This window comes from Pseudopipra pipra, chromosome W (assembly GCF_036250125.1).
Source record: "Pseudopipra pipra isolate bDixPip1 chromosome W, bDixPip1.hap1, whole genome shotgun sequence".
Taxonomy (NCBI): Eukaryota; Metazoa; Chordata; class Aves; order Passeriformes; family Pipridae; genus Pseudopipra; species Pseudopipra pipra.
This window is the reverse complement of record NC_087580.1, coordinates 28,957,055-28,970,074: the sequence shown is the minus strand read 5'-3', so window position 1 is coordinate 28,970,074 and position 13,020 is coordinate 28,957,055. Positions and strand designations below refer to the sequence as shown.

General features: G+C 50.9%; 1 protein-coding gene across 1 annotated transcript in view; it reads right to left on the bottom strand.

Moving 5' to 3' along the window:
* Window positions 1-13,020, bottom strand: part of LOC135405254 (zinc finger protein 271-like) — a 70,301-nt gene that overhangs the window by 21,774 nt on the left and 35,507 nt on the right. Inside the window, exon 2 of the mRNA XM_064639920.1 lies at window positions 7,588-8,277. Within this exon, the coding sequence (XP_064495990.1) occupies window positions 7,588-8,277 (690 nt within the window). The remainder of the gene's footprint in view (window positions 1-7,587; window positions 8,278-13,020) is intronic.

Here is a 13,020-nt window from a genome sequence, read left to right as displayed (position 1 = left end):
GAGTTTTGAACTGCAATAAAATCAAGAGTGAGTAAACAAGAAGCTAACATAAAAGCCTTCTGACACGATTGAGAACTGTTGTAAGATCAATGTGTAACTTCTAAAGGTGGTACATATATATGTGTTATAATTATTGTATCTATTGTATTATTTTCTATTCTATTTTACTTTTGAGCTTCTCTTGTTGTTAGCTTAAGTGCAAAAAATTAAAAGCTTACATTGCTTTTGCTTTTGCTACATGAATTGTTTTAGGGTTTGTAATGTTTGTACTTGCACGTATCTTGTTCCAGCAGCAATTTGTAAACATCTCTGTCTCTTTAGTTACTGCAGCTTGTGGAAGAATTCCTCCTGAAAGAGTAGTTAAATGAAAAGTCTGTATAGATTTTCATGTGATTGTGAAATCATGTTTATATACTTATGCTTTTAAGATGCTTTCTTATCTAGTGTCATCTAGGAATATATGAATGCTGAATTGCATAAGAAGTCCTGCACTGAGAACAAAGGACAAATAAGAAAGTAGCTTCAGTGCTGAGGCAGCACTGCAACAGCATTGGTTCTGTAGACTCTCCTATGGGACCCTGAGACCTAATTTGCACCATTGCCTGCAATTTTGAAACAAACTGGTAACATAGTTGTTAAGATAATTTGTTTAGATCATTTAAATGCTTTGCTTAGAGTCGCTTTTTAGCTTTATTGTTTTGTTAGTACTCACAATATACAAATGCACCTAATTCAATAAATGAGGATGCTTTTATCCATGGAGGCAAGAGGTACCTGTATTACCACTTCATGAGGTAAAGATAATCCAATGCAGTCTGGGACAGGCTGGAACAGGACAGCCTGCCCCAATAAGGTCTAGAATCTGTCCAGAGAGTACAAGCTCTCTGTGGTGAGCTACTGGCACTGCCAGGGTGCTGTTTGCATCCAGATGCAGTCTGCTTCAAGTTAGCTCTTGACTGGCCTATTAAATCTGTGACTGGCAGTTAATCACTTTGTGTGATAAAAGCACAAGCTCCTCTCTCAAATGATCAAAATGCAGGAATTCCAAGATTCAAAGTTCCTGTAAAATTGTCATCAAATAGAGAGTCACACTTTATCGACTCCCTGGTTGCATAAAAAAGTTTATTTGTGAAATTGTTTAATGTTTTAAGATCTGCTTTGCAGGAACTGCAGAGATTAATCGTATCATCTAAGCCTATGAAACTGGACACTCTTGCTCATCTGTTCCAGCCCAAGGACTGAGTCTGTATTAAACAATGAGACTGAAACTCCTGCAAGCCAAACGGAAAGAACTGTTTTCAAATCCAGCGAACCATCTCCATCATGGTCAGAGTTATTATCAAGAACCCTAAATTTCACCCAAGAAGAAGAAAACCTCTGTTCTTAAGATGAGTAGAGCAACAGAAAGTATTACAAAGATTGTTAAAATAATATTTAAGTTTTTTTTCTCTTGTCTGTATTGCTTAGTACTACTGGTAACTATGAATTGAGTTTAAAACCTAAATTTACATTTGGCTTTGACAAAATACACCTAACATTCTTCATGAAAGTGAGTGCTGAATTTGCACTATGAATTTGGCTGAAATTTAGCAACAAGTTTAAATTATATATATATTGGGTAATTCTTAGAAATATTTCATTAAATTTGCTTCCACAGACTTACTTCATAGTTACCAAACTAAACCTGAATAGAACAACCATTCATGTTAATAGAATATAGTGTTAAATCTACATAATAGCTTGTTATGTGATTAATGTTATAAATATTAGTCATCTTACTGATATCGTGTTAAGTATAAGTAGTAGAGATTGAACAAGATCTTTGAGTCTTGTTCAATTTCTAAAGGGGAGACTGATGCCATAAGGTCCATCTGTTTTTTTCTTATTTTCCTAATTTTATAAGTTTTATAAGTAGTTAAGTAATAGAAGTAGGTTTTAGAAGCTGCAGCCCTTATCCCTCACCCTTTAGCACAAGTAGTTTACACACTCCCTACCCCATCACCCCATTCTATGTTCCCCATATCAATCCCACCCCTGTATTCCAGTAGAAAATGTTTAGTCTTTTGTCGAGGCAGGCCTATGCTGTTTAGAGAACACTCATATCTTAGCCTGAACCACAGAACACAGTCAAGAACTGGGTGACCATGTACCCTCTGTGCTCTGAAAATGATGAAGATGATGAAGAAGGGGTCCCAAAATACACCCCAGACCCTATTCCCAGGGGGTGGGCCGAGGGGTGGACCAGGGCAAAAGCAACGGAATGGACAAAACTTGGATTGGTCGGGCAGTAACATCTCAGGCACAGCCTGCACGCATCTTGTAACATCTGTGCCTGGGCACAAATTAAACCCTTTCCTTATCTCACCCTCAATTGACTGCTCCGGAGTTTTCTTTTCTCAGCACCATTAGGCATCATGACGGAGGGGAGGACATGAAGTCACAGGGATTATATGATATCACAGGAGAGATGTTATGTGATATAATTGATGTGACATCATAGAGGAGATGTGATGTCACAGGAAGGATGTGATGTCATATGATGGATGTGATGTCATAGGGGAGATGTAATGTCACAGAAAGGGTGTGATGTGACAGGGGAGGACGTGATGTCACAGGAAGGATGTGATGTCACAGAGGGTGTGATGTCATAAGGGAGATGTGATGTCATGTTATGCTTGTGATGTCATAGGGGAGCTGTGATGTCACAGGAAGGATGTGATGTCACAGTAGAGCTGTGATGTCACAGAGGAGGATGTGATGTCACAGGGCAGGTGTGATGTGACAGGGGTGATGTGATGTCATAGCGGAGCACGTGAAATCACAGGGATTATATGATACCACAGGAGAGAGGTTATGTCATATGATGGATGTGGTGTCATAGGGGAGCTGTGATGTCACGGGGCAGGTGTGATGTCACAGGGAGGTGCAATGTCACAGGAAGGATGTGATGTCACAGGGGAGGACGTGACGTCACAGGGGAGGACGTGATGTCACAGGGATGATATGGTATTACAGGAGAGATGTGATGTCATATTATGGATGTGATGTCATAGGAGAGATGTGATGTCATAGGAGAGATGTGATGTCATAGGAGAGATGTGATGTCATAGGAGAGATGTAATGTCACAGGGGTGATGTGATGACAGGGGAGTATGTGACGTCTTAGGGATTATATTGTATCACAGGAGAGATGTGATGTCATAGGATAGATGTGATGTCACAGCAGAGCTTTGATGTCACAGGGGAGAATGTGATGTCACAGGGGAGGATGTGATGTCACCAGGATGACATGATAACACAGGAAAGATGTGATGTCATATTATGGATGTGACGCCTTAGGAGAGATGTGATGTCACAAGGGAGGACGTGATGTCACAGGGATGATATGGTATCACAGGAGAGATGTGATGTCATATGATGGATGTGACATCACGGGAGAGATTTGATGTCGTAGGGGAGGTGTGATGTCACAGGAAGGATGTGATGTCGTGGGGAGCATGTGATGTCATAGAGGAGTGACACATTCCCCCCCCAACCTTGCTCCAGCTAAAGCCGTGGAATTTGTCTTTGTTTCCCTTGGGTTCAAGGTCAGGCTGTTTTATTTCCATGGATGTCTAGAGATGAGTTAAGGTTAGCTCAGGCCTTTTGGTGAATGTGCCAGGGTGAATTTATGCTGATACTTTTGGTCTGTGTTTGGCCCTACCACCTGTGAAAGTTTTGCTCTTTCCCTGCCAAGTTATGGGAAAACAAGCACGGATAAATGGGAAAGTTGTCCTTGAAGAGAGCTTCTTGTATAAACTCTTTTAATTGGTGTTCTGTGACTGGCTAATTGTCCTCCAAGGTCACCTGAAGGAGGAGGAGAAGGATGAAGTAGCACCCCCAGACTCAATTAAGATAGACCCCCAAAGCACACTGCGCGTGCGTGAGGGGATTTCCGAAGTTCTCACGCGTGCACAGAAGAGATGCACTGACATAACCGGGGGGTGGGACTGAGGGCCTCGGGCTGGGCGGTGCTGGCCACACCTGGGAGGTTGTGGTCACTCAATTAATTGTATAAAAAGCAGATAGCTTTCGTGAACTTAGTGACTCTCCAAAGATGCAGCTTCTGCTATGGGTAATTAGAGGCATGCTGGGTCGGTTAGATAACTTTATGGGCAACAGCTGGGTAACTGGGGAGGTTGTGCTGGGGGCTTATTTCTCTCCTCCTTCCTCCCTTTTGGGTTTGTTCATTTTGTTGACTTCCTCTTGGTAATAAATATTGGTTTTTGTTGAGCTTTCAACGGTGTCATGGTTTAAACTTTAGTATGTTCTGAACCCTCCCTAATACAGATGTCATATGATGGATGCGACGTCATAGAAAAGCTGTGAAGTCACAGAGGAGGATGTGCTGTCACAGGAGAGCTGTGATGTCACAGATGAGCTGTGATGTCATAGAGGAGGATGTGAAGTCACAGGAGAGCTGTGATGTCACAGATGAGCTGTGATGTCATGGGGAGCTGTGATGTCACAGAAAGGATGTGATGTCACAGGGGAGCTGTGATGTCATAGGAGAGATGTGATGTCACAGAGGAGGATGTGATGTCACAGGAAGGATGTGATATCACAGCGGAGGTGTGATGTCACAGGGAGGATTTGATGTCATATGATGGATGCGACGTCATATAGGAGCTGTGATGTCACAAGGAGGATGTGATGTCACAGGGAGGATTTGATGTCACAGGAAGGATGTGATGTCACAGGGAGGATGTGATGTCACAGAGAGGATGTGATGTCATATGATGGATGCAAGGACATAGAGGAGATGTGATGTCACAGAGGAGGATGTGATGTCACAGGGGAGCTGTGATGTCACAGAGGAAGATGTGGTGTCATAGGAGAGCTGTGATGTCACCAAGGAGGATGTGATGTCACAGGGGAGCTGTGATGTCATAGAGGAGGATGTGGTGTCATAGGAGACATGCGATATCGCAGAGGAGGATGTAATGTCACAGGGGAACTGTGATGTCAGAGAGGAGGATGTGATGTAATAGGAAACATGCGATTTCACAGAGGACGATGTGATGTAATAGGAAACATGCGATTTCACAGAGGACGATGTGATGTCATAGGAGACATGCGATGTCATGGGGAGGATGTGATGTCACAAAGGAGGATGTGATGTCATAGGAGACATGCAGTGTCACAGAGGAGGATGTGATGTCACAGGGGAGTTGTGATGTCATAGAGGAAGATGTGATGTCATAGGAGACATGCGATGTCACAGAGGAGGATGTGATGTCACAGAGGATAACGTGATGTCACAGGGGAGCTGTGATGTGGGGGGGGGTTGTTATCATGTTATAGATGAGATGTGATGTCACAGAGGGGGATGTGATATCACATGATCGATGTGACGCAGGGAGGAGCCGAGGTTGGGGAGGGCAAAACTGGCCCCAGAATGGATCGGGAATGGGGACCCCCCCCCTGCGTTCCCCTGTGTCAACCTGCTCTGGGGGGCTTTGGGAGGGCACCTCCCCCTCAATGGGCATCCAGCTCACCCTAAAGGTTCCAGGACCACCCCACAGATTCCCAAGAACCCCCTAAATCCATCCAGAGCCCACTCAGGACCCCCTCAATCCCCTTTTCTTGGGGACCTTTAGGGGCACTGGTGGTTGAGCTGGGCAGCAAAGTTCATACCTGTCTACAGCCTGAGTCACTGAAATGCTGATTTTTAAGCACAGAAAGGAGAAGCTTGAGGCAGTTTGTTGAAGGCAGAAGGAGTGATTTCTCATGTATTTTAATTACTTCTGAAATGCTTCAAAGCCTGGTTTTCAGGGGTTTATTTAATTTGGCAAGTTCGTGGGGCTTCCTTGGGCTTTTCTTTGTGTGTGGGGTGGGTGGGTTGGTTGTTTTTACAGTTACTTGTCTCATATACTTGGTGCTTTTCCCAGGAGAACATTGATTTGTGTAGAGACAAAATCCCTGGAGAATATCTTAATCTGAGGATAAAAATACTCCCCTGGGAAGGATGCAGGATGAATGTATATTATTTATTTAAGAGTTTCAGGCCCAAAACGAGCAGTTTCAGCCAAATTTTCTAAGTGACTGAGGAACCCTTTTCTCCAAATGTGCTTCCCTGAGGCAGTTTCAAATCCCCAGTTGTGATTCAGTTTTCTGGAATGATTCTAAATGAATTAAATGCTTTTTTTGGCCATCATCTAGGCAACTGCTGCCACAGATAACATCGATTGTAAGAAGGCAGAAGAGAAGGACATGAAAGGGCCACCTGTGAGCAAAAGGTATTTTTCATTTTCAGCAGTCTCTGAATTTTTGTTACTAGTTTTCTGTTTCTGTGGAAGAGTTCAGTGTCCTCCCTCCTGGGAGGGATGGGAACAAATGATTAAATGTGGAAAATGTTCCATTCCAACACTGCAACCTGTAAATTGTCCAGACGGTCTAAAGATGTCCAGATTATTGAAAACCTACCATATTTTTGTTTTCAGGGAGAGAGAAATATTTGATGAAGAAATCCAGCAAAGGCAAAAGTGCAAGGCCAACCCTCAGGCTGCGGAGAGCTGAGGGGTGGCACCGGCAGCCCCAGAATTACATTGGGAAAATAAGAAACACAGGAATTTTGGGGTGAGATCGAGCTTTTTTCAGTGGGGTTGATCCACTTTGAGGTGACAGATTGATCCCTCTTGACTTTTGGGATGCAGAGCTGGGAGAGACTGGAATGTTAATGGTCCATGGCTCCAACACTCTCCAGTTGCAGAAGCAGTGGGGGCTTTGCTGCCCAAGGGCAATGGAACTGCCTGGGGCAGAGGGGGGAACATCCACCCTTGGAGAGGACAGGCTGGGCTTGGAGCCGGAGAGGGGAAGTGTTATTTTTATGGTTTTATATCACTATAAACAGGAGCCAAAACTGTCCCAAATCTACTTTACACGGAAATAAAATTTTCCTAAACTAAACCCTATAGATAGATAGATAGATAGATAGATAGATAGATAGATAGATAGATAAACTATCCTCAGGGGGGAGTGGCCTCTGCATCTTTCTACTCTGATACTTTCTTTTCCCTTCTACATTTTCTTAAGTGTTATTTTTACGCTTTCATATCACTATATACAGGAACCAAAATGGCTCCAAACTTGCTTTACATGGCAACCCAACTGTTCTAAAATAAACACTACATATATATATCTATAAACACTGATTATTCACTGTCCTTTCACTCTAATCTGCCCAAGGGCTGGATTAACAAGACCCTGGGTCACCCTCACTGTCAGGGGGGTCGGGAGAGGGGCTGGACATGGAGGAAGCTTCTGGCAGCTGCTCACAGAACCCACCCCTGGAGCTCCCCTACTACCAAAACATGGCCATCCAGACCCAATACAGTGCCCAGCATGGATGACCTGGAACCAGGTCTGTCCTCAACGTGGGTCCCTGTGGATCATCCAATAAAGGTCCTCCAATAGCTGACGGAGTTGGAGCAGCGGCCGAAGCTCTTCCCGCAGTCGGGGCACTGGTAGAGCTTCCCTTACCGGTGGGTCCATTGGTGTCTGGTCAACTTAGAGCTCTCGGTGAAGCTCTTCCCACACTCCCCACACTTGTAGGGCCTCTCCCCTGTGTGGATGCGCCGGTGGGTGACAAGGTGGGAGTTCCGGTTGAAGCCCTTCCCACAGTCGGTGCAGCGGAAGGGCCTCTCATCCGTGTGCGTCCGCTGGTGCACAAGGAGAGTGGAGCTGGTCCTGAACCTCTTCCCACATTCCAAGCACTTGTAAGGTCGTTCCCCAGTGTGGATGAGTCGGTGGATGTGGAGGGTGGAGCTGTAACTGAAGCTCTTCCCACATTCCCAACATGTGTAGGGCCGTTCCCCAGTGTGCACACCACGGTGTTGGAGGAGGGTGGATCTCTGGCTGAAGCTCTTCCCACATTCCCTACAGGTGTAGTGCCGTTCTCCGGTGTGGATGTGCTGGTGTTCGATCAGGTGGGAGCTGTCCCTGAAGCTCTTCCCACATTCCATACACGGGTAGGGCCGTTCTCCAGTGTGTATGCCCTGGTGGGTGCGGAGGTTGGAGCTCTGGTTGAAGCTCTTCCCACATTCCCTACATGTGTAGGGCCGTTCCCCAGTGTGGATGCGCTGGTGGGTGTGGAGGTTGGACCTCTGCCTGAAGCTCTTCCCACATTCCCCACACATGTAGGGACGTTCCCCGGTGTGGATGTGCTGGTGGGTGAGGAGGTTGAAGCTCTTCCTGAAGCTCTTCCCACATTCCAAGCACCTGAAGGGCTTCTGCCTGCTGGGAGGCTGCTCAGGGACCACCAGGTCAGAGCTCCCCCTCAAGCTCCGGCCGCCTTCCTGGCACAGGCTGGCTCTTTCCTCCTCAGAGCACCCTGGGATGGCTTTGGAGCCCCTCCTGCGGGGGGATCTCCGGCCCTTTTCCTCCCCGCTGCCTTCCTGCGCCGGGGAGCCCTTCAAAACGGCCTCTCCCACCAGGGTCTCACGGGGGGATTTGTCCTCCGGGCTCTCCATCCTCAGCTCGGGGCCTGGGGCAGGAAGCAAGGACAGGCAGGGGATTTGCCTCCGGCCCACAGGGAAGGCCAAGGACATCCCCCCAACTCCGGCCCCGGCAGGACGGCGGCGCCAGCGGGGTTGTCCTGCAGCCGGGGCCATGCTCGGCTGACAGAGCCAGCACAACACCCGCCCAAAGGGACACTGACTTCCTCCTCACCTGCCTGGGGGGCCCAAGGCATCTTCCTCTTCCTCGCAGCCTCCTCCTCCATCCGCCCAAGCTTTGGGAAGGACAAATCCTGATGAGGGGAAAAACAAGGGCTGAGCGCGTTGGCTTGGGGGTTCCTCCTGCCCAAGTCCATATCTAGAGCTCACTGGGCATCCCATGTCCATAAAAAAACCCAAAACACCAAGATTCAGCCCAGAAAAACCTAAATCTCCAAGATTCAGGCAAAAAAACCCTCAGAAATAGTGAGATGAAGTTCCCCCCCCATAAACTGCAAAAAGTTGAGATTCAGCTAAAATATACTACAAAATATGAAGATTAGCCCGCAAAACTCTCCTAGAAGTTCCCCCTCTCTCTCCCCCTCAGGGTTTCAAAGGGTCTCCCCTCTCTGCAAAACTGGGGGTCCCACTTAGGGATGCTGGGAGTGTTGAGGGTGCCAAGAGTACCTCCTCCTCTGCCTTATGCCTTTGGGGTGCCACGTTCCCAGACATTCCCCCTTTCCAGGTTCTCCACTTTGTTGTCCCGGGGATCCCAGGGGTCCCCACTGTCCAGGATTCCCCTTCTCGGTGCTCCCCTCTCCAGTCTCTTGGGGTCCTAGCAGCTCCCACCTCTCCCAGCCTTCCTTGCACTCCAGAGATCAAGGCATGGGGACACCCCCATGGCAACCCCGCTCCCGCTCTCTCCCCTCCTCTCAGCCCTCCTTTCACACCCCTTTCCCACCCGTCGCCCAAACCCCAGCTCCCCTCCGTTCCCTTTGAAGGTGACCCACTGCCCCTCACGCTCCCTTTGGGGGTCCCACCCGCTCTTTTCGCTTCTCTCGCCCCTTTCCCATCGTGGCCGCTCCGCTCACCCGACAGCGGCAGGAAGGGCAGGGACAGGGGCGGAGCAGCAACAGCAACAGCAGGAGAACAATCACCCCCCATCCCACGGGAAGGTGGAACTCGTCCCAAATATCCTGGGGGGAACACGGGGGATCGTGACATACTCGGGCTGCCAGCACAGATTTCCCTGCACAGGCTGCAGTGAGTCAAGCTCTGGAGAGGAGATTGTGCCCCATGGATGGGGTTGCAGAGGCTCCCTCAGGTCCTCAGCAGGAATCAGCAACCAGGAATAGACACAAAAGGCCCCCCTGAAGAGTTTGGGGGGGAGTGTCCTGTAGGGAGGGGACAGTGTCACCCCACCAGGGCAAGGCTGGCAAGTGGGAGGCTGCTCCAGGGGTCTGCAAGAGGCCTCGTGCTCTGCTCAGCCCCAGCACTGGCTGGTACCAACACCCCCGGCTGCCCCCGGCCCTGGGCAGCTCTGCTGCCACAGGCTGTGCCCTCACCGTGGCCCTGCAATGGCCCTGCCTGTCCCTCACCTGTGGCCCTGCCCGTGGCCCTGTCCCTTGGCTCTCTCTCTGCCAGCTCAGTGTGGGGCACACGGGCTGGGGGTCCCTCCCAAGCCCCCCGGGCAGCCGGCGTTGGCTGGGGGGATGTGAGGGCTGGGCCTGCTCAGCACAGCCCCGGCCTCGTGCCCAGCGCCTCTTTCCTGACCCACACAAGAGCTTCCCGGCCCCCCAGGGCTCCCCTGCTGCTGCCTCTGCTCCTGGCCCTGCCTTTGCTGCTCCCTTGGCTGGGGCAGCGGCTGCAGGGGGGGATGGCAGCAGCTTCAGCTCCACGGCACTTCCTGGGGGGAGCTCAGCCTGGGGGGGACGGGCAGGGACCTGATGGGGATGGACAGGGGCCCAGCAGGGACACCCAGGGCCTGCAGGGGAAGGCACAGGGACAACCTGGCCGCCCACACTGCCAGGGCTGTCTCTGCTCCTCCTTGCAGGCTCTGTGGCCAGGCACAGTTTGTGTTCCTGGGTGCCCACCATCTCAGCACTTGGAGACGCTCAAATCAGCGCCCGCAGCTCTGCAGCAAAGCCCCAGCTCACCTGGCACACAGGGGATGGACACAGCACCTGCTCAGGGATGGGCACTCACAGTTTCCCTTCTTCCCCACCACGGGGCTCTCCTTCCTCAGCAGCACCTCTGCCTTGCACTTATTCTCAGCCTCACCTCAGGGACAGCTCTGGGCTCACCTCCGCGCCACTTCTCAGCCTCACCTCAGGGCCTGGGCTCAAGGACAGGAACCTGCAGGGAGGGGACATCATGTGCAAGCTCAGGGCTGCCTGCTTGCACTGGCCTCTGGGCTTCTTTCTCCTTCTATAACCAGCCCAGAACTTAGCCTGCTTTTCTAACACCACATATTTACAGACTAACCTTGGAGATAGATATGGACAGACATCTCTATCACCCTGGGGATAGAGCCTCAAACATGTGCTGCCATAGGAATGGCAATCACAGAATCACAGAATCAGCCACGTTGGAAAAGACCTCCGAGATCATCAAGTCCAACCCTGGATCCAACCCCGCCGTGCTTCCCACACCATGGCACTGAGGCCACATCCACTCTCACCTTCAACACCTCCAGGGACGCTGACTCCACCCCCTCCCTGCCCAGACCATTCCAAGGCCTGACTACTCTCTGGGGAAAAAATTGCTTCCTAATATCCAACCTAAACCTCCCCTGGCACAGCTCAAGACCCAGCCCTCTTGTCCTACTGCTGCTTCCTGGCACAACAGCCCCACCCCCACCTGGCTCCAACCTCCTGGCAGGGACTTGCAGACAGTCAGGAGGTCTCCCCTGAGCCTCCTCTTCTCCAGCCTCAACACCCCCAGCTCCCTCAGCCTCTCCTCACACCATCTGTGCTCCAAAGCCCTCCTGCCTTCCAGCACATCAACACACCCCCAGCTTGGTGTCACCTGCACATTTGCTGATGAAATGCCTGGTTCTGCAAGAGCTGGAAACACTCAAGAGGCAGCAGGACCAAGTCAGGGGCCTGGGGGACTTTTTGTTCTGGGAGGGTCCTGGGGGAGCTGGGGAGGGGCTTTGGGGATTGGGGGTACAAACCAGGACAGACCAGTGCAGACCAGTAGAGACCAGTACCTCCTCACTGCTCCCCAGATCTCTCCTGGAGCAGGGCCATGTTGTCCTGGGACACCTGAGTCCCCCCAGTGCCCCCAGTACAGCCCAGTGCCTCCAGTACAGCCCACTGTGTTCCTGTCCCAGGGTGCCAGGTGATCCCTCTTTGAGGGGGATTGGAATGGATTTGAGGGAGGGGCTGGAAAAGATTTGGGGGGACATGAGGGGGTTGGGGGTCTTTGAGTGTATTTGGGGCAGTTAAAAAGGGTTTTTGTGGCATTGGGGCACCAAAGGGATCTGTGGGGGGAGGGGATTAAATGGAAAATGGAGGTTAAGGGACATTTTGGGGGGGTTAAAGAGGCCTGGGGGGGAGAGGAGGGGCTGCACCAAGAGCAGGTGAGTCCTGAGACCCCCTCCTGGTGTCCCCAAGAACTTCTTGGTGTCCCCAGTTCTCCCCTTGACATCTCGAGACCCCCCTGGTGTCTCCAATGTTCCCAGGGACTCCCCAGCCCCAACTCCCCCCTTGACACCCCCAATTCCACTGTCCCCAAACTTAACCCCACTGTCCCCAAACCCCATCCCTGATGTCCCCAACCTTCCATCTCACCCCCAGGAGCCCCCCCTGGACCCTCTGACCACAACCCCCACCACCACCCTACTCACAGAAAGCCCAAGGGCATCTGGGGACATGTTGGGGACAACTGGGGGGCTTTGTGGGGCACTGGGGGATTACTGGGGGATACTGGGACACACTGGGGGGAACCAGGGGGCACTGGGAGGGACTGGGGAGAACTGAGCGATGCTGAGAGGGACTGGGAAGTTGCTGGGGGATTACCAGGACACAGTGGGGGACACTGGGAGGTTACTGAGCCATACTGGGGGTTCCTGGGTGCTCACTGGAGGATCACTGGGCCATACTGGGGGGCAGTGGGAGATCACTGGGACACACTGGCTGGTCACTGAGGAGGTTACTGGGCCATACTGAGGGTCACTGGGAGGTCACTGGGCTATACTGGGGGCACTGGGATCCCCTTCGTCAGTTCTGCTCCCCCAGGACTTTTGGAGGCATCCCCAGGACCCCTCCCCTGGGGGCTGCGAGATCCCCTGAACCCCACTGCTGGGCTTTAGGGGACACCCAGGTCCCACTTCCTTTGGGGTCTCTGTGTGCTGAGTTTTGGGGGTCTCTGGGGTTCGAGGGGGGAATTGGGATCCCTTTTCTCTAGGGTCGGTCCGCTGGGCTGGCAGAGGCGCTGTGGTGGGATGGGAAATGGCATCATAGGAGTTTTAGTTGGCCGTGGCCAGACAGGACTGACACGGTGACCCCCCAAAATCCAGGCAAAACCCCAGAAACTCCCTCAG